General features: G+C 37.2%; 2 protein-coding genes across 2 annotated transcripts; one reads left to right on the top strand and one right to left on the bottom strand.

Annotated features, from left to right (window-relative positions):
- Positions 1-264: 264 nt before the first annotated feature.
- Positions 265-8,043, bottom strand: LOC149076550 (uncharacterized). Its single transcript, XM_089242254.1, has 6 exons — positions 7,956-8,043; positions 4,798-5,120; positions 2,295-2,595; positions 1,510-1,740; positions 527-723; positions 265-319 (listed from the first exon to the last, which is right to left on the bottom strand). The coding sequence occupies exons 2-6, from the start codon at positions 5,097-5,099 to the stop codon at positions 265-267; spliced, it is 1,086 nt and encodes a 361-aa protein (XP_089098380.1). The 5' UTR covers positions 5,100-5,120; positions 7,956-8,043.
- A 9,373-nt stretch (positions 8,044-17,416) lies between these two features.
- On the top strand, positions 17,417-21,662 carry LOC149076551 (uncharacterized). Its single transcript, XM_089244128.1, has 3 exons — positions 17,417-18,063; positions 18,498-18,723; positions 21,398-21,662. Exons 1-3 carry the CDS (start codon positions 17,789-17,791, stop codon positions 21,614-21,616), a joined length of 720 nt encoding a protein of 239 aa, XP_089100254.1. The 5' UTR covers positions 17,417-17,788; the 3' UTR covers positions 21,617-21,662.
- The last annotated feature ends 260 nt before the right edge of the window (positions 21,663-21,922 follow it).

Raw genomic sequence — 21,922 nt, forward strand, 5'->3', positions numbered from 1 at the left:
AGAACCTGTGAAGCTTTTGCACATCTTGTTCTATTGGTATTTAAGTATCTTATTGATATACATCACAATAATTTTAATGAGCTGCAAAATACAGGAACATCTCTCAATTTTTTAAGCTGATCACCTTACACATATGGTAAATTAAATTCTAGTGCTTTTATTCTTTTATTTGGCTTAAAGTATGTATCACTGTCTTTAGATTTTTTTTATAACTAGTAGATGGTAATTCATTTAATATAATTCTTAAAGCTTGCACATATTCTTCTAGTTGTGATTTTGCTCTTGTGATTGAGGAACTTGAATGGATTTCTGCATACACCTGAAATTTAAAAAAACAAAACAAAAAACAATAAAGCAGAGTTTTCAAATTTAAAAATATTGTTACACATATGCATTTGTAAATATAGAACTAATTTATAATTAGTGTGAAATTTTATTCTCTTATATTCCTAACTCATTAACTTTTATTAGTTTCTTGAAAATCATATAATGAAATATATACTTTGCATTAAAATTTTTAAAATACATATGGCTTTCCCCTTCTTGAAAATATGTACTTGCATTATATAAGTCAATATTGTCCATTCGATTCCTTAGCTTGTGTAAGAAAACATATAATTCAGGTTTCTGTTCCAGATGCAATGCTACTGGAAGCGATGAAATCTTGAAGCATGATCTCAATCTTTTTCCATAATCGAGAGCATGTTGTGTATCACTTTGGGCCTTAAAAATAAAATATTGCGTAAAACAACTAGTTTAAAATGAAAAAAGCAAAATTTTTGCAATGTAGCAAAGGGCTTCAAATGAAACAGTTTAACAATTTTATAGACTGCCAAAGTTTATTTTCCAGTTCATTATAAACAAAAAAACATGATATTGCATTAACACTAGAAGTGAAGCTAATGTTAATGAACACTGGTAAGATCAGTGTTCTTCATTTCTGATCTGCAAAACATTTTGCCCAATCCATGTAGCCTCCACATAATTTTACCATTCAGCAAATGAAATACTATCTCTATATTGACCATCTCTATATTGGTTCTTATTTGATTTAGAAATTAGAGATGTCCAACTTATTTTTCCCATCTTTAAACTTTGGAGAAATCATAAGATTTTTCTTATTTCAAGCATTTTTTTTAAGCTTGGGTCTCTGAAATCCAGTGCCACCATCCCATCAGAGTGATACGTTGGCACCTATCATAATCGATAACTGATCATAATGAAACATTTAAAAACACTATACTGTCTCTATGGATGAGAAAATCATTGATATATATTTGATCATATTTTGGCCAGATCTTATTTATAAAACACAGGATAAAAATTGTTCTTGCACAGCCTCTTTTTCGTAAATTTATTACATGTCAATTAAGAAATTCAAATGTTAGTCTAGATATCAATTACAAAGATTTAAAATAAAAGTCATATTAAATGGAAAGATTAAAACAAATTAACATCATTAAAATAATCAGAGAGAACATAATTCACATTGGTATGTATGTGGCTTACCATGGCTGCCATGTAGAAAAGACGGCAGAATTGATATCCAAGTTCTTGCATTCCTTTGCTGCTGCTGATTCCCAGCATAGATTTGCAAGCTGTTGCTGCAATAACACCTCCTGTGTCAAAGCATTCAAATTCCCATTCATTAATGCTTCTAAAAATCTTTTTATATCTACGCTGCATCATCAGTTTTCTTACTACTTGTGAAGTTAATAAAGAGGAAAAGTCTTCAAATACCTGGTAAAAGTATGTGAGTAATTGAAAATATCAGTATTCACAGTGTTTGGCTTTCATTTTTTTGTCTTTGTTTACAAATATTTAAAACACCCAATTTTTTTTATTAGCGGGAAAAAACTATAAAGACTTCCAAAGCTATGTCATATTATGTTGGCTTTAGCATAAATTTATTCTTGACTTTCATTAGATTTTTTTAGTCCAATATATTCTATTCAAATCAAACTGATCGTGTGAACAAAATAAATGCATTTTTACAATTTAAGTTTATCTGATGAATGATCAATAACAAGTATTTGTTAATTTGTTAATTCATAACATTAAATGTTATGTTTAATGTCATGGAGGTTTCAATCAGTGAACATTATTTATTATTTTTTCTCATGTTATGCATGTAACCAAAAATCTTTGTATGAATCAATGTCGGTTAATAGATTTTCCATTATGAATGTACACCAATTGATTACTATATTATCAGAATCAGAATGTTGGCACAGCAAGGCACAATTATTATAAGTGATTAAAAATCCTGTGTATTTTAATACACTAAAATTTACCTCCCAGTTCTTGAGATGTCCTATCACCTGCATGGAAGAAATGATGAAATAATCGTTTACCAAGTCTTTTGCCACCGAATTTGATGACTCATACGGGTATGATGAGAAGAATTCTTCATGAAAAATAAGATTAGATTGCAAGTAATTGGCAGCCTTAGCTATCTGAAAATAACTTGATGGCCAATGGTAATCAAGTTTGGACAGCACTTTGTTATATTTTTGTTCTTCTGCAGCTCGTACGAATGTCAAGGCCAATATCCCTGGCCAGCTACTGGATGGATCACTACCAATGGATAACTGTCTGAAAAGAAAAAATGCTTTATATTTCTGGATCTGATTTTTTATACAAAAATGTGTATTATTTGTATGCTCAAATTTTTACGCTGTGTATTTTAAGAAACATCAGTCATATAATCATTACTTATCAAACAAATTTTTTTCGCTTGTCTTTCAGTTATGATTCACTTGAAACTCGCCGTCTCAGGGCCCTTACTAGGTTTTTTGTAAAAATTCTTCACTTTGATATTGATGCATCGGATATTCGTAACCTCATTGCTTTTTATTGCCCACAAATCAATCTTAGATGCGGTAATCTTTTTTATATTCCTCCATATCGCTCTAATGGGGGTTTTTTTTGAAAAATTCTCCATTGTATTCTAAGATGCAGTAATAATTATGATCCATATTTTTAAATTTTCATCTTATTTTTATTTTATATAGACATGTGTTTTTATCTTTATCTTGTTTTTATATATGCAAACTGTAGCTGGGCTTTTGCATGCAGTTTGTATCTTTAAATAAATAAATAAATATTGGTAGTATTATAATACTACCAATATTAATATGAGCAACTAACTAATACTACTATACCAAATGTGGTTATATAGTGTTCTTCCAAACTATTAGTTAGTTATTAATATTTTGGAAGAACACTATATAACCACATTTGGTATTATTTAATGACCACTGTACTATCAAACAGACATATTTATTTCACTATCAAATGACAATTTTCACATTGAAAATTTGAAAACTACAAAAAACAATTATTTAGAGAGTTCAGAGAATCTATATAGATTTTTGACTGCCATATCATTCACACTAACTACTGCTACTTAACAGTACATGCCCCTCGTGATCATTCCTTTGGGGAATTTCTAACAAATTGGTGCATGTCGGAATGTTTGTTCTGAGTGTATGTGGCCCTAACCTATTCACGTTGTCAGAGTTATGCTTGTTTCATGTTATACTGCCATCTGTCACTAAATTCTGAAGGCAAATGCTTGAATTTTCATATTATATAAGTATATTGTAATGAAGCACCTGCTCTCTTCGGAAAGTCTATCAAATGGGAGATTTTTCAAATCAAGATCAGTTTGCATTTATGCAAATGCTACCGACGTCACATATTTGTGGGTTTCTGTAGTTAGAACGATTTTTTTAATTATGCAGGGGTAGTTTTTTTCTTAAAAGCTCCGTAAAGTTATTTAAATTGGATTGATTCACACACACGTGAAATTTGATGTACGCGCATGAGTGAAAATTATGACTGTTTTTGCTCAATTTCTGCTATGGGCAATTTTCGTTGACCCGTGGCCCTCCCCAAGATGAGCAAAAATGTAAAACATTTCTATATGCTGTTTTTTTTATTCAGTTTCTTTTAGTTTGAAATGCCACTTTTTTAAGGTCAGTAACTAAAAATTTATCTAGAAGAGATTCCCGATACCGCCCCTCTCCAATGCAAATAGCTTAATTGCCTCACTCCGCCCTCCCCCAAAGGTGAGCCGTCCCGTGTACGCCCCTGATCCTCGCTTACAAAATTTTTAATAGTGTCAGTAGTCCCAGAACATAAAATAAAACACTTTTTTTTTTCGAAATCCGGAAGAGGAAGTTGGGTCAAACACGACATAAATATCAAATAATGGCGACACACCTGTGATCCTACATCTTTTTTTCTTATCTCTTTGCGTAGGTTACGAGGAAATAGGAAATGTTAATTTTTTCTGCCTTTCATTTTCACAAGTGAAAAGTGTGTCACGGTTATGACTCTAGCTCTACATACAGTATGGGGTAAAAAAGGGAGAAACGTTAATATATATCGATCAAAATTCTAATCGCGCCACTACGCGGGAATCAAGAACCGTAGTTATTTGGATTACTCGGAGAAAATTCAGGATGAGAAATGGAAATAGGAGTAATATGAGGGATCAAAATAACCAAGAAAGGTTTAAAATTTAAGTTTTTTAGCTATCAATTTTTTATGAGCGATTTTATTAGTGTGAATCGTGACTTTTAATGGTCATAAAGTTATGCGCGTGACATTTAGAGCGATGAAAAATTAATGCAAATTTTCTACATTTTATTGAATTGTGTGTGGATGAAAAATTAATGACGGAAAGAATATCATTTTTAACAATGTACTGTTTGGAGAGAAACTTCAGCTTTTTTTTATGAAATAGATGTACTGAAAATGTAATATTTAAATATTTAATTAATTTATCACCTGAATCTTTGAGCGAAATATCCGTTTTTGAGCTCTGCTCCAAGTCTGTCCTCCAATTTTCTGGCAATAAATGATTGTTCAGAATTAGGAAACATTCTTTCCTCGAGTGTTGTCGAATCTCGTAATGCTGTAGTTTCATGTCCATTTCGCAGCAAAGTCCTCCAGTCTGCTGAAGAAGTTTCTGTAAGGAATTCGAATGCGTTCGTAACGCTTGTGGATGTTATAAATTTCTGATTGCACAGAGGTTGTCTTGATGGGTGCAGAACTCTTCGAAAAAAGTTTAAAAGCGCCGTATTATTCATTGCCGCTTCACTCAATTCATACTAATCAAGGAGAGAAAAATCTTCAATCAAGTGTCATTTTAGTATCATCACTCAGCTCAGGCCCATCATTTGGAGAATCCGGGAGGGGGCTGGCTTTTACAAAAAGTACTGAATGAATGAACGCCAGGGTCTCTGCCACTGGACTTATCCCGTTGCCGAGATCTCTTCCAGCCCAGCTTCGTGGCAGAGTCTGGAACAAAGTGAGTGCACCTAACAGTCTGAGTGTGTAGCTATAGCGTTGTGTATGATATTTCAGTGCTGCCATCTATACTTCAAATTGTGAGTGAAGTGTAATGATTGAATATTTGTAACGTTGTAGGCCTGTTGCTCTCTGCGGCGAGACTTTTTAACGGGGAGATCGGCTCGCTTACAAAAAGTACTAGGTGTGAAATATATATATATACATACATATATTGAGTATATGTTCTTTGCTCTCCCGTCCCGGAAAAAGTTGAAATGACGGGCCTGTCATCATTCACTAGTAACGAGAAATTTTAAATACAGTAAATTTAATCCATAAAACGAACGAACATGGTATGTTGACGAAGGTTCCCAACAGCTAGCCGATGCGAAGATGAATTTAGGAAAGAAAAAAAACTGCAGTGTGCGGAGAAACGAACCTACGTCCTCTCACTTGCCGGGTGAGCGCCCTAGATTACTAAATGTGATGCCTCTCGATATAACGATACCTCCCCCAACAACGATATTATTTCTTGGTCAGTAGAGCATCGTTCTATCAAAATTTCGCTAGAAAATTTTATGTAGTTGAGAGGAGTTGATTTTCCAACGTGTGCACCCGCAACACGGCGCGGCGGTTGAATTTTCTTTCTTTCCTAAATTCATCTTCGCATCGCCCAGCTGTTGAAAACCTTCGTATGGATAGCGGAGAGTGACGTCATCCTTGGATTTAATTTGACTCTGCAGTAATTAAGTATAGTAAACTCCATTTTTTTACGACGCGCCATTCATCATTTTCAAGCAATAAACTTATAAAAAAAATATATTGATTTATTATCGAGTGTTGCACGAAGAGTGTCCGAAAGGGAGAGAAATTTATTCCGAAACTTAAGTAAAATTTTAGAATATATATGAGTAAAAATAAAGTTCAATCCAGTCGATAGTGGCTCCTTCGTAAAATAAAAACTTGGCGACATATAACAATTAAAAATTTTTATATGTACTCTAATTAAAAAAAGTCAATAATAGTATAAAATTTTTATCTTTTTTGTTGTACCGAAAAAAATTTACTCCATAACATTCGAGTGAAAATTAGCCGATATATCGATGATTAAAAAGCTTGATTGTTTTTTTACTTCATATTTTACCTGTTGAAATAACTGTATTTTTGCGATACGAAAAGTTTCAAGAATTTCAATTTCATTTCGTAGAGAATTTTATTGTTTTTACGACGTGAATATTTATCCGTATAATATAATAGAGTCAATTTTTTTTTTTTAATTTTGGACCGTATAAAAATTTTAAGTGCGCTTGCCGTATTATCGGGAGAAAATTGCAGGATTTTTACCTTTTGAAAGTTGGCGGGTCTGTATACAGAAAAACTTCACTACAACGATACTCGATGCAACGATAAATCCCTCTACAACAATATTTTTCGTCAGGTTTGGAAATGCCTATTGTCTGATGTCGTACCTCTCTTAGTGCCTCTCGATATATAATAACCGGTGAACCCCCCTACAACGATATTTTTTCTTGGTCTGCAGAGTATCATTCTATTCAGATATCACTGGAACGATTTATGTATAAGTATTTAGAGCAGTATTTTAGAGCAGTTCATTTCCAACGTACGCACCTTAACACGAACAATATATATATAAAAAACGGTTGTTTTGAATGTGAAAATAGCCGGGTAAGTGCTGAAATATCTTTCAGGACAGTTGATTTGAATTAATTTGTGGGTGGGGTTGAAAGTTTTTGTGATGTTCAATCATATACAGGTTGTCCCAAATTATTTACATAATGGAAATCTCTGTAACCGTTGACATTAGAAACATATTTTTAATTGTTTTAAATCAAAAAAGTTTTTAAATGACGTGCAGTTACTTGAAATCTTAAAATTTGCTTGAGGGGGTCGTACGCATAAAAAATAAAGAAATTAACTTTTTATGCAGTCCCCGCGGGCTCAAAAACCAAATTAAAAAGTTGTTTCCCTGTCTCTTCTGAGGCCAACGGCAAAAAAAATCCACCCGCGTCGTCCGTTAGTTCATATTCTTTCTCAACTTTTCTCAGATTTTTTATATTCAAATATCCCAGCGAAAATATTGTACTTAGAAAAGTAGAATTTTTTTGTTGGCTGCCGGAGAGGCAGGGCAATTTTCTAATTGGGTTTTTTTAGAACAAGGTGGCCAAATAAAAAACGTTGGGTTTTTTATTTTATTTTAATAACTACGCAACCCCTTTCAATATGAATGACGTATCTGCGGTCTACCCGTTATTTGGATAATTTTTCTACTTGGAAGTATGCTTCTTTCCAGAATCAACTGTTGGCCAGTTAAACGCGGCAAGGGAAATTATGGAGTCACCCTGTATATGTATGTATCTGTCGCTCTCGAGAACAGAGAAACTGAAAACAGTTAAAACTTAAGAATGTGTTTTGTATCGGCTCAAAATAATGCATGGAGTGTTCCACCATGCGAAAAGTTGTAATGATGGAACCTGTTCTTGAAAAGTGTGGTTGCGTAACGGATACTTCCTTTCTCTCGTACAAAAAGCAAAAAATAAATAAATAAAATTTTCTTGATATACACTGAACGGAAATGATAATTTTTTTCTACCGAATTATCCGAAAGAGACCTATTTAAATTAAAGAAAACTCACCACTTGAACTCGCCATTGAATTCCCGTGTGTTTGAATGGCAAAATTTCTCATGTGTGCTAACTATCAGCTGCTTCTCAAAAGAAAATCTGCTATTTAGGCCATTTTCGTTAGTGAAAGTTCTTTTCATTTTTTTTCTTTCCGCTTGACCTAGAAGGAAAGTGAAAGGTGGAAGAAGTTTCGAAAGGCGGCACTTGTAGAGATATTAAGTGTCTTCGAAAGGGAGTGTCACCAAAAGAAGTTAGTGGTTACTAAGTATTTTCTCATAAAACTGCATAATAATCAAGACAGTGTTAGATTATCATGTATGGCAGACATAGCATTATCCGGTATTTCAATATATCCGATTATTTTATAGAATATAAACATTATAAAATAAGTGTAGAGTACACGTATGACACACACGGGTGAAACAGATAAGTTCCTCAGCCTTCGCAGCAGTGACTATGAAATATCTTGCCTAATTGAATGCTTCGGATTTTAGCGATTCCGAGGTATCGCGCCTCCTTAAAACCGTATTATTACGGAAATGACGACCTTAGAGAAGTGTCGATGTCTTTTTCTTTTTTTTTTTTTTTGCACATTCGAACATGTTTTCCTCTCCCAACCTCTCTCTGTCGATTAATAGCCAGTGAGCGGAGTAAGATTACGTTAACGTTTCGATTTGAGAAGGAGAGAGAATGTTTTAGACACACAAATTACTTATTTGACATTTACCGCAAAATTATTGGGGGAGGGGGTCTTAGCGATCAATATATATCCCACGCCAGGGCGGAAAATTTAAGGAATGAGCGGTCAAGATAATTAGTGAAATGGGAGAAGGGTGACAAAATTTGAGCAACCCATAGGTTGGTGAACTACAAATCCGCCTGTGTAGACAGAAAGGGACCTAGGTCAGTGAGCGACAGAAAGACACCTTTCTTTCAAACCGAGCACAACTCCGGTCTATCGCCATGAGCAATTTACTACCGATTGAGTTGTGCCTGAAGTGTTAATGCGTGCATCTAACAGTCTGAGCAGTGCCGTCTTAACGCATGAGCCTCACAAAAATGAGATCTGATAAACATTTTGTAGAATTTACCAGGTAGGGCCTCAGAAAAACCACTTGGCCCGGGGACCCATGAGACGGGGCTCATGAAGGGGGGGGGGGCTCTTGAGACGGCCCTAGGTCTGAGTGCGTAAATAGTGTTGTGCTTGAATTAGTGCCGCCATCTATATTTCAAATTGTGAGTGAAGTGTAATCATTGAACATCTGTAGCGTTGTAAGGCTGTTGTTCCGATTCGACGGAGAGAGTCTGTGAGCATGGGAGTGACTGAAAGAGTAACTAAGAGTCACTGGCGTATTTACGGGGGGGGGTGTTATTGTACAGTGCAGCTAATTGGAGGAATGAGTGTGAAAAAAAATTTAGACATTTTTTTGTATTAAACTAGAAGGGCGGCAAAATTTGTGTAGCTCGCTAGTGGCAAAACTGTAAATCCACCTCTAAATGGGGAAACCAAATTGCCCCGTGTGTGGAGTCCATTCCTGTGTATTACGGCCCCCAGCCCCTGCCTTTTCTCTGTATAGTTTTTCCAACGTTTTCGTTGTCCAGGTATGGCCCAAAAAAAAGTGACAGCGTGCGGTGTCGTAAATTTTTATTGTGGCAAAATTTTGGAATTTTGCCTCTTTTGGAATTTTGCCTCTTTTGGAATTTTGCCTCTTTTGGAATCCGCCTCTTACAACTTCTGCCGCCAGGGTGCACCGCACCTCCTGCACCCTCGCTTAAGCCCATGGCCCCTACAAGGGATGGGCTGACAAGGCTCCAACCCTGGGGGCCCGGGGATAATTTCATCATCTTTTTGTTTCTTGACGCTATAAATTCATCATAGAGGGGCCCGTGAAAATCTGATCGGGGGCCCGTAAAAGATCCCAGCCTAGGGCCCTGCTTCAGGATGTGGAGGCCACGCTTAAGGCGCCTCGTTTCCAAGAGCTAAATCCCGAGTCCAAGAGATATATTTTTTTTAATTTAAATTACAAATTTACGAGAAATATGAATGCATTGAAATATATAGAAATGTGGGTGAACGATAAAACACTGGCCCAGGATATTAGAGGTTGTTTATAAACTCTATGAAATTCGCAAAACCGATGAAGTTGTAAAAACTCATTCATTCGCAACACGCTTAAAACTTCTCTTGTTTCTTTAGTACCTCCTTGTATATAATTTTGTATTGAAACGTTTTCAGCCGTAATCCAATATTTCCAGGTTCGAACCCCGGCACAGAGGTGGTCGACTGAAGTTGGTTTCGCATCAATTTCGAAAATCACGTTTTCCCGGGCCTAACGATAATTAACGCTAGGGTTGCCAACCGCCCTCCTTCAGGAGGACATGTCCTCCTTTTTGATGTTATTTCAAGCATCCTCCTACGTTTCGGAAAATTCGCTCTTTTGTCCTCCTTTTCAGGTTTCCAGAATTATTCTGTTTTTCTGGGGAAAATTTCTTTTTCGCAATTTGAAGCACGTTTCTTCATTTGTATAAGTGTTTTTTGTCTTCCCCCCCCCCCCCCCCCCGCACGCACGCATTCATCAATAGCCGTGGAAATTCCAGAATTTTTTGTTTTTGTTTTTTTTCAACTTCTGTTTGTTAACGCCCTCTCCTGTAATTATGAGTTTTAAAACATCACGTTTCGTGTCGCCATCTATGAAGATTTTTAAAAACTAAAATCGATTCCTCTCATCATATTTCGGATTATAATTGCGACTTGTAATCTGCTTTGCTTAAAATATTTCTTTTTCTTTCCTCGTACCGATTAAAAACAAAAGAAAATTTCGACGAATTTGTTTCTGAACAGATATTGTTTGCGCTTTCACTGCGCTACTCGGAGTCAAAACCGTCCACGGGACAATCAAAATGAAAAAAAGTCATAATTTTTGGAATAAAAATCAATCACCGCGCACAATCAAGCGAATATTCCTTTCGTACTGTAGAGATCATAGGCTCAGAAATTATCATCATAGTCCAGGAGTGATTCCGTCATCTGTATGAAGATTTTAGTGTTTGTTAAACCTCTCTCAGGTAAATTTTATAACGTTAAAACAATTTTTTGATTTCGACGGTACACTTCAAAAAAAAGGCAGCAACAACTCAAAATCCTATGTTCAGAGATATTTGATTCATTTCAAAGATTCACTTTGTGTGAAACTCTCAATGGGAATCAACTTTTCAAATTTGATTGTGGTAGTGAGCGTATAATCAGAATTGATGGTTTTTAGGGTTTTGCAATATGTGGAGATGTTGGGTCCGAAGTTGTTGTAAAGTCCGAAATGCGGACAGTTCCCGAATCGGGCGAGAGTTTTGGCCAAAGTCCGATCTTCAGTAATGATCAGTGGCGTATTTACAGGGGTTAGAAGCGGGCGGCAAATTTAAGGATTGGCTAATCAAGAAGTAGTCAAATGCGAGAAGGATGGCGAAACCTATTCATTTCTCGTTAATCGTACGTAGATCAGACCTTCCATTTACAAATATAAATGAAACCGGGCAACGGGCTTTCAAAGGTTAAGAACCACTGATGTAAAGAGTGTGTGAGTATGGCAGTGATCTAGAGAGCAAGCAATAAGGTCAGTGAGCGACAAAAGGAGTTATCTTCAGAGTGTTCATGCAAGGGAGTGACTTGAAAAACAAGGAAACATGTCAGTGAGCGGCAAAATGAGTGACCCAGTGACCTAGAGAGTGTACGAGCATGTCAATGATAAAAAGAGTGAAATACAGAGATAGAAAATTAGAAGTAAGTTAGTAACCAAAAGAGTGTGCAAGCATATGAGTGACCAAAAGAGTGTGCAAGCATACGAGTGACCAAAAGAGTGTGCAAGCATATGAGTGACCAAAAGAGTGTGCAAGCATATGAGTGACCAAAAGAGTGTGCAAGCATATGAGTGACCAAAAGAGTGTGCAAGCATATGAGTGACCAAAAGAGTGTGCAAGCATATGAGTGACCAAAAGAGTGTGCAAGCATATGAGTGACCAAAAGAGTGTGCAAGCATATGAGTAACCGAAATCGTGACATAGAGAGCAAGGAACCAGGTCAGTGCCAAAAACTGTGCCCTAGAAACCTAGAGGGAATGGAAAACACATGGGAGTGACCGAAAGAGTGACTCAAAGAGCAATGAACTAGGGTGTGAGCAAAAAAAAACAAAAGTGTTACTCAGAAATTGTGCAAGAATAGAGGTGACCTAGATAGGAAGGAATTAGGTCAGGGAGTGACAAAAGGAGTTATATTGAGAGAGTGTGTGCAAACATGGGAATGACCTAGAAAGTGATCATGTAAGGCCCCTTTCACACGGAGCGGATGCGGACGCGGGTCCGCATACCCATTCAAACGAGCACTTTAGTTTGAAATTCGTGCATAAAAACTGTTTTTTCGCAATTTTTGTAATTATTTTTCTCCTTCACCCCTGATTCAGTGGCTATAGGCAGCCTAGAGGCATTCTTTGGTGGTTTAATCTAGAGCCACATAGAATATGGGAATAAAGATGTCTTCATTCCGATCCTCACAAGTAGTCGATGGGAGAAAATGTCTTCAAATATTTTCAAAATACAGTATTTTGAAGAAAAAAAAATCCGTCTTTTCGGAAAAATATGTAAGAAAAATTCCAAAAACATCCAATGTTCGAAAAATCAAATCCAAAAACATCCAAAACATTCGATGTTCCAAAAAAAAAGAAAAAAAAAAATTCAGGAGAAATCAAAGAATTTGCAAGTAGTAAAAAAGGGAAGGGGTAGAGACTTTCAAAATGCCTGTGCTTAGAAATATTCACATCACAATTCTGTCTTAGGCCGGGATTACACTATAAAAGTTCGTTTATAAAACTTGAAAAATGCAACCAACAGGCGGATCAGTTAAGTTCTCTCGAATGTAACAGATGTGTTTATTGGTTACATTTTTCAAGTTTTATAAAATAACTTTCATAAACCTTTTAGAGTGAAATCCCATCCTTAGATTAGTCTCACTTCTGAAACATAAAATTTCATTTTTTTAAGTTTATAGACTGAATATCGAGTAAAATAAACTTGTAGGTATCGGGGGAACCACCAAAAATGTTCAAGTGCTAGGGTCTTCAAACGACTTAATCCGGCCCTGAGTGAACACCGTACGTGGATAACGTTGTTTAATAAAAGTAGTTTTTTTTAAAGTTTAAAAAAAATTAACAGATTAAAAATTTTAAAAAATGACAAATATTTAAAATAATATTTCAGATTTTTATATTTTTAAATAATTTTAAAAATTTAAAAAGAAAAAAATTAAAATTTTTAAATTAAATTTAAAAGTTATTAAAGTATGTAGTCAATTAAATATTCGTAATGAACAGAACGGCTTATAATTTTGGTCCCGTCAGTGGCCATTGTTGGCTGGTTTTATTGTATAAAATTGTGAAATATGGACAAAAGGCAGTTAAAGTTGCTATATCTCCATCTCAGAAGGAAAGTATGTAGGTACATCATATTAATGAGCAGGGATCATCATATGGTGTTTTTAAGGGTATTTATGGCAAATAATTAAAAAAATTCCGTGAAAAATCACCTTCAAAAAGTAGCCAAAAATGCGGACGAATTCGCTCCGCATCGTGTGAATAGCTCCGAATAAACCTATTGTCAAAACTTGTATGTACGGATGCGGAGCCCGCGCTTAGGTTTTGACACATGCGGACGACGTCCGGACCCGCATGAACATTTCCTAGGTGCGGAGATTTTTCGGCTCGTCTGAAAGGCGCAGTATATTCCAATTGTTAAAACTTCTTCCGGACCCGCATCAGCTCCGTGTGAAAGGCCTCTAAGCAACCACACACACACTCACACAAAAAAGAGCTTAGATACAAAGACGTATTGAGAAGGAAAGGGGGTGGAGGACTTAGCAGGCTATAGCGGCCAGGGCTACAGTCAGGTGGCCAATTAATTTCCCCTTTTTTAAAAGTTTGAAGCTAATAAAATGAATTTATTTTCCTGATTAAAATCGTTTATGAATGCATTTAAACTGACTTTTCTTCATGTTCTTAACTGTTTTTTAAAATCATCAACAACAAGAAAAGATTATGATAATTCAAATAATTATCAATCGGTTTTCAAAAATAGAAATAATTAGATTAAAAATTGGCGTGACCTGCCTGTCCAATCATGGACCCCCGGGCCAAGTGATTTTTCTGAAGCCCTATCTGGTTGAAAATGCTTGCCCACAATTTTACATGCTTACTCTTGAAAATTTCAAGCAGATCTCACTTTTTGTAAGGCCCTTTTTTTTCTATTGAGGCCCCCGGGCCGTGCCCGGATGGGCCCATGCGTTAAGACGGCATTGGTAGCAAATTTCTGGAATGAATGGTCAAGAAAATTAGACTACAATGGAAAAAAGGGTGGCAAAGAGCACAACCGCATACATCCGCCTCTGGAAATGACTAGTGTTTTTTGGGCTGTTGATGGTCAATTCGAGAAGTGGTTGGGGATTCCTAGCCAAAGTTCGATGTGCTGATGCGCTTCAGTGAGCCGAATCCCTTTTTTTTCATCGCTAACTTGGGATACATAGCTATATAGGGTGAAAAAGAAAGCCTTTTATTCACTGTGACGCAAATTTGCATACGGCTTTTCTTCTTCTTCTTCTTCTTCCCCAGGTTACATTTGCATGCATGGTGTTCTTTTTCTCCAGATAAATTTCAACCGGAATGTCGTTTTACCATTTGCGGAGCGGCCGTTTCGAGACGCGCTAGAGCGTTTGCGTTTCATGTTAGACCATGCATTCTTTGATGATAATTGTTTGTATTGGTGTGTACTATCCTCTTATATGTATATATATATAAGTTTTTCCCCCATCTTTTCTGAATCACCCTGTATATAGTAGCTGTATTGGAATAGCTCCATGTGACGAGAATAGTATGTAGACAGTTTCTCCTGTCAAATTTTGCAAAAAAAAAATTGATCACCGCATCGTGAGCACGATATGATGGATTTCCATAGCTAACGTGGCCATAATTATCACGAAAAAAGATCAAGTCATACCTTTCTTTTCGGACTTTGACCAAGGATCACCGGCCACTTCACGAACTAACTGGCAAAAACCCGAAATCTGGGCAATGGCGGGATTGACCAAATCGCGAACTGGCCAATGTCAGACATCACCATTCTGATAGCATGTAGAAATCAAAAATGTAATTTTCTAAGTTGTCTTTTTGAAATGGGTCGACGATTATGAAAATGAAAATCGCAAAAAAATACTGTATGTTTTTTCCAAATATTCTATCTCATCTGAATTTCTGTATTTTTGAAATCTTATAGAGATGATTATACGTATATATGAAACATCAAGTTGTTTTTTTTTTAATTGATTTCATCAGGAAATGGTGCATCGGTTTTCTTGGACCCTTCCGACCTCGTGAGTACAGCGAAGGAAAAGATAGCGAGCGTCATCCCGATCCCGATCGATCACCTGCGACTGGTCTACAGGGGACTCGAGTTGGATGACGACAAGCCGATCTTCTTCTACAATATCAAGGAATCGTCAACCATTCACGTGGCCTCAACCAGACATGAAAAGCCCTGTCCCGTGTGCGGTGCGCCGGAGCATCGGAGAAAACATGCATGAAGTTTAGTAGGTGGAATGCCCTACTCTGACGTCATAGCCGATAGCCATACCCGTATCCTCACTCCAGTCTTATATTTGGTTTCCGAAATCATGAAATAAAAAAAACCATTGTATTATCAATTTAAGCTCGTCTCTTGGGTGTTGTCTTTCAAAGTGGATTAAGAATTGGATAATGGAGTTCAGTATGTCCTCGGGCAGAATGTGACTCGGATTCATCTGATGTGGCCCGTGACCGCAAACATAATAAAAATGAACTAAAAACGGCCCATTTCTAGATCAATTTGAGCATACTGTTAAGCAGTCTGCAGCATATTCCCGGTCGAACTCCACCGTCACCACAGTGGTGGTCGGCTGAAGTTGGTGGTTCCCAAACTCGAGGCGCAAATGCGAGCCGATCTCCCCATTAAAAAGTCTCGCCACAGAGAGCAACAGGCCTACAACGATAAATCATTCAATCATTACACTTCACTCATAGTTAGAAAAACTGGTGGAAGATGGCAGCACTACACATAACAAGCATTACACAGAAACAAACTTCACGCCAAGTTTCACTACACGCACATTCCAACATGTACCAATTCGTTAGAGGTGCCGCAGAGGAATATGGACGAGGTGCACGTCTGGTTTAATAGTAGTAGTAGCATATTCCCGGATCAATTAAGTGACCCGTCGCACATTTACAGATCACTTAAATGATTCTTGACATATTTACGAATCACTTTAGCAACCTGAGAAGCAGTTCCAGATCGCTTAGTGATATGTGTATTTGCATGTTCATAGATGTTTTAAGTGAATCACGGTACATTTATAAATGACTCAAGTGGCCAGTGGCAGACTTACAGATCACTTAAGTAACCAACGGCGCAGTTTTAGAGCTCTCCATTTTTTGAACTTAAATTTAGGAAAGTCTTCATATCGGAGATGAGATTAACCCAAATATAGGCAGTGCCGTCTGGGAACATTTAGTGCAGGGGGGTGGGGCTCATAAAAATGGGATCGGGTTGAAATTTTCGAAGGTGAGCATGTGAACGGTCACGAAGAAATTTCTAACCTAAATATGGGGGAAGGGAGCTTAGAAAAATTATTTAGCCCGGGGGGCCCCCATGATGCTGGAGGGGCGGGGTTGAATAATGATTGCGTCACCCCCAACCATTCTTCATGAAAATATAAAATATTTCTTAATTGGATTTTTACCTTCCATCTTTACTATCTATTCCACTCAATTAATGCTCAAGACCGAGAACACAAGCTAAAAATATAGCGTGTTCAGTCTATAATCATATGAAAAATGATTCCCATGAATACATAGCAGAGTTCGCAACATCGGTGTCAGACAGTGGTGAATAGAATCACTATGTACGAAGTATATATGTATATATTCTCGAAGAGAATAGCAGGATCGACCTTTCGGGGGGAAACACATAAGCATTTTTTTAAAGAGAAAATTTGAGTTATTATTCTTCGAATAGCATTGACAGAATTTTTTTTCAAAATAAATAAAGGTATTTCCTCGAAGTTTTAATTTTTTTGTAAAAGTACTTTTGCATCAAAAATACTTTTTTGATCGTCTTGGAGTGGGTGGGTGGGTTACGCTAGCCACATAAGTGCCTCCCCCCCTCCCGAGTACGCTTCTGATCCAAATATGCGGTGTGGGGGACAGGGGCGGCAGTACTAACTCAAAGTTTTGCTGACAAAGAGGAAGGGGGGGGGGTAAAAAATGGGTGAAATTCTCTGACGAAATATTTTAATGGCCCCTTAACGAGTAGTTAACATTTAATTATTTAAATATTCTATCTAATATATCTTTACGTCGAATAACCAGTCTTGGTATTTCTAGTAACACGCACAGCAAAATGACGGTGTGTTTATAACAAGCTTGCTCCCAATAACAAGGCTTATAGAAAAATAAATATAAAAAAACGAGAGACACCCCCCCCCCCTCCTGAGAGCGCTTCATTTGCTAAATCCACGAACAAGTTTGAGCGGAAGCAACAATTCGAACGAATATGCAAATTTTATAATCCTACGTAGGTACTTGAGTGTAATCATCATCAGCCTCGGAGCTCATATAATAGTGGATGTTGGTGCGAAGCCGGATTATTCTGATCGACGTGTTCTGTGTACTTGGAGTAAAACGCGATATTTCACCTCTCGGGGCGATTGACTTTTGGATTGAGGACGCATCCTGTTGCGGGAAAAGGTATAAGCGTTAGGAAGTGATGCTGTAATTATGTTTGAAATCACCGAGGTCAAGGAATCTGCATCGGACGATGCCGTCAACGTTTTCAGTCATACAATGGCGAATTCTCCAGGCGCTTGGACCGAAGAGGAGGTTGACATCCTTCTGGATATCTGGACAGACGTACTAGACCAAGCGAGGGTTCCTAAAAGGAAGTACGATATCACCTATAAGATCTTCAGGAGACTGAACAGGAGGAAAGGATTCATGGGTGTCACCAAGGAAGATGTGTGGGTGGAGATGAATACCTTGTACAAGGAGTACACGTAAGTGGTTCTTTAGTCTTAATCTTAGTGTTGTGGGTGAGCAGTAACGAGTGAAGCTGTGTACTAATCCAGAGCTTCGTTAGACCATTGTAGTAATGATCGTGAAGTATTCGCCGTGGTGAAATTTTTTTACGCAGTATACGAATCTCGATTTTCATTTTCTTGGTAATGATCGTTACCCCTAAAATGGTACTTTTAAAAACTGTTTAATAAAACCTATACGAAACACTACGTCTTTGAAACCTATATGCACCATTCTAGGGTTAAGTACTTGCATGACTATATTGGTTTATATTATTCAATGTGAACGTCTTCCCCCCCCCCTTTTTTTCCCCCATATTGATACAATTTAAGTGTAAGGCCCACTATCCCTTGGGGGGGGGAATAAATACAGGAGTCTTTTCGAAAAAACTAATTAAATCCTCATTTCTTAGGACTTGCGTAGGTCTAGAAAAAGGTGGTAAGAATGTGCTGAAGCCCAGATGTATGGATAAATTGGAAAAGATCTTCGGCCCGGCAGGAAACCGTAGGGCTCGTTCAGTGTCCGCTGCATCGGAGGAGTCTGAGGGTGAGCAGTCGGTGGTCCGAAGAGCTAGCGAATCTGGAGGCGAGGACAATAATAAGGCCGCAAACGTACCGGACAGTACTACTGAGAAAGAGGTAATGTACTACTCATGTTATGGGGGCGGGGAATCATTTCGTCTAGAACAGCTGTTTTCAACCTTTTCCGCCTCGCGGAGCCCTTTTCAGTGAAAGTTCTATGGCGGAGCCCTTTAGGCTTTTTATCGAATTTACTGATTTATTTTATCCTCAAATGCACACGGAGCACCGGTTGAGAACCGCTGGCTTAGAACTACCTGAAATACCAGGCTGACTCATCCGCCATTTTTAAACTCCAGAAACAAAGATTGACTACAGCTATTTTTTTTTCCTTGACTATTTTGAAGTCATCATTTGGAGAAACTAGTTCAACAATCAAGTCCGCTGTCTTTTTTATAAGCGCCTTAATTTCGCCTGATCTGCATAAACTTGGTGTTTCAGAGTATCTATTTCCTTGGGTTCATAATTCCGATTGTTCATTTCCAGCATATTACTAGGTTGTAAACATCTAATTCTACCAAATTTAAATTTTATTTATACAATATTGTTTGGCAGAGGCCTATGCAAGAGAATGCGTTGATGGGATTTGACATAGAAGATTGATGCTACATACAGAATCAGAAATTGAAGTAAAGCCAGTACACTAGTGTTTTTGAAGATTGATCGGGGGAAATACATTTGAAGCAATCTGCGGATACAAGGAAAGGTTTAAATTTTTGAGCGAGTTTATCGGAAAAACATTTGATTAGAATATGGGAATTATCGATGTTAAAATAACTGTGGATAATCTTGAAAGGAGGGATAGGCGAGCGATATTTATGAAAGGTAAGTGGTAGGATATTAAGTTGGCGTTTGAGCTGTGATGGAAACTGCGAAAGACAAGCAGTTCTAAAATAAAGCGATTTGTCTAAGATTCCAGCTTATTTGTTTGTGTATGGGGTCCTATATTTCAAGCATAGGACAGGAAGGATCAGAGTTTGGAAGCATAGATATCGGGTGAAATATTTAAGGTTATGACCAAAAGAAAACGTTTTTTGGAGGCACTTGCGAAATATAACATGTGAAGGTTCCAACGGAGATCGGCAGAGATTATCACCTAGGTATTTGTAATAGGGAACTTGAGATTTATTGAATTCAGTAAGGGCGGTATTCAGACATGGTTGGTGGTTTAAACCTGTAGTTACAATTTTTGGATAAGAGATCAACATAGATTGGTTAAAACACTGAATTTAACCAATCTGTGTCGATCTCTTATCAAAAAATTGTGACTATAGCTTAAACCATGTCGGTGAATACCACCCTTAGGGCGGTATTAAGGAAGAATTAAAAGAATATTAAGGGCATTAAAGGGAGATTGTACCAAATATATTTTGTCCTGACTTGTAAAATAGACAGTAGTTCAGAATATAATGTTGAACATGGGTAATTTCATACCAAATTCAAGTGATGCCTCGGCTAACAAGTTGCTCTTTTCGGATTCTCACTCGTTTGCCGAAATTGTTTTCCTTTGGTTTCTAATGAAAAATCTAATTCGTTCAAAATATGGTCCAGAATTTAAGTGTTTGAAACACTAGGGAGCGCTATGAAAAGACTAGCTGAAGTCCAAAATAAACTGCTCCAAAATAGAATAAATGAAGTTTTATTTTACACATCTTCCTATAAATTTATCTTCAGCATCTCAATGTGCCAACTGGACGTTTGTGTTTAACAAATCTAGTCTAGTTCGTAAACAGCACCCGCGCAGCGGTAAGATGCTCGTCTACCAGTGAAGGTTGCAGTCAGGTACAAAGTTCGATCCAGGGAAAGAATTTATTTCTGGAACGAGCTTGAGGCGACCACCGAGAGATGGCTTCAATTTCCAACTCGACTCTAACGGTAGTGAGTTTCGGTGTAGCGATGTGGCTGGAGTTTGTGGCGAAATAGAATTCGTAAGAGCCCCTCATTTAGTTGATTTTTAGTCGACTCGGTTCTATGTCTGAAACGAGGATTTCGAAAACTGAAATTCCTAGAATGTCCAAACTTCAGTTCGATACGAAAATTTTTGCACTGAAATATCGCATGCTCTGAAAAATAGGCAGTTTTAATTCACTTTCCATTTGTCATTTTATGAAATGATTCTAAAACTGACACGGACAGAGTTGCATGGGGGGGGGGGAAGAATTTTGACGTGGACAGAAATTAATCTTTCTCGAGCGACAGTAATTCTGATTGATGCCTAACTTTATCAATGTTGCTGCTTAGGTTAGCACGTGCATCCATATGAAAAGTGTTCGTTAACCGAGGCAGAAAATTGCAAAAAAAATTCGCAAGCCGAGGTACCACTAATCTTTGTGAAGAGCCTAAAAATTTGACCAAATATGTGTACTTTATGAAAGTTGTCGTATCGGATTATAACTCTACGATGGAGGTAATATTGCTTCGAAACGCCAGTAAAATCAAACAAGTTATTCTTTCCTCATCGCGAAGTTTTTGTAGAGAAAAGTTGTTCGTTTTACCTCAGTTTTCTATAATCCTGTAAGATTTTTCCATGATGTATATGAACGGGAGGGTGAAAAAGTAATCTACTTGGTACGTACTCTTATTGTCCTAACCACAGGTTAGAAAAATGAAACGGTACAAGGTTACCATATTTATCGCAGATTCCTCAGTAAGAAATAGATATCTGTTTGATGGCTTGTAAAAGACTGATTTTTAACCACTTTGCTTACATGTGATTTTCAACTTTTTCGAGCAGGCTGGTCAAAGACGACGACGTACACCCAGAGGGATCAACGTTCGTCGCCTCTTGCGTCAACAGCAAGACTTGCTGATTGAGATCCAGAAAGGGGCCAAGTTCAAGGAAGAATCTGAAGATAAGGTCTTGCAGTACCTCACCAAGATGGTGGACTTGCAGAAGATCTGCAACGAGACCCAGAACAAAATGATTGAATGTCTCAAGGGGATAAAATTGTGATCTGTTGTATCCTTATTTCTTTAAGAGCTGAATAAAGAATTGGCTGTTCACACTTGCAGGTTAGAGCTGGTTTGTATTACTTGGTGCTAGGCCGAAACGCTCTTTCCAAGATACTGAATTCAAGACAACATTGGCATCGGATCTGGTAATCAAATCAGGATTTCCTAAATACTCACAAACGATGCTGTGAGCATTGTTAATTACTAACTGATTTAAATGTCAAACGCCAGTTTTAACTATACAAACCCTAAATTACAATCGATTTGAAATTTTCCTTAAGTTAAAAATTGATTTTACAAACGGTCA

This window comes from Pholcus phalangioides, unplaced genomic scaffold (genome assembly GCF_987345545.1).
Source record: "Pholcus phalangioides strain wild (caught in Gottingen) unplaced genomic scaffold, Ppha-v1.0 ptg000015l_1, whole genome shotgun sequence".
In the NCBI taxonomy this organism is placed as follows: domain Eukaryota; kingdom Metazoa; phylum Arthropoda; class Arachnida; order Araneae; family Pholcidae; genus Pholcus; species Pholcus phalangioides.

Excerpts from the sequence above, each read along its gene's own strand:
- LOC149076551 (XM_089244128.1), top strand. The coding sequence starts at position 17,789 with ATGTTTGAAATCACCGAGGTCAAGGAATCTGCATCGGACGATGCCGTC. Across the intron at positions 18,064-18,497 it reads ACCTTGTACAAGGAGTACAC|GACTTGCGTAGGTCTAGAAA; the intron begins GTAAGTGGTTCT and ends CTCATTTCTTAG. Across the intron at positions 18,724-21,397 it reads ACAGTACTACTGAGAAAGAG|GCTGGTCAAAGACGACGACG; the intron begins GTAATGTACTAC and ends TTTTTCGAGCAG.
- LOC149076550 (XM_089242254.1), bottom strand. The coding sequence starts at position 5,099 with ATGAATAATACGGCGCTTTTAAACTTTTTTCGAAGAGTTCTGCACCCA. Across the intron at positions 2,596-4,797 it reads TATTTCGCTCAAAGATTCAG|ACAGTTATCCATTGGTAGTG; the intron begins GTGATAAATTAA and ends TTTTCTTTTCAG. Across the intron at positions 320-526 it reads CAAGAAGGGGAAAGCCATAT|GTGTATGCAGAAATCCATTC; the intron begins GTATTTTAAAAA and ends TTTAAATTTCAG.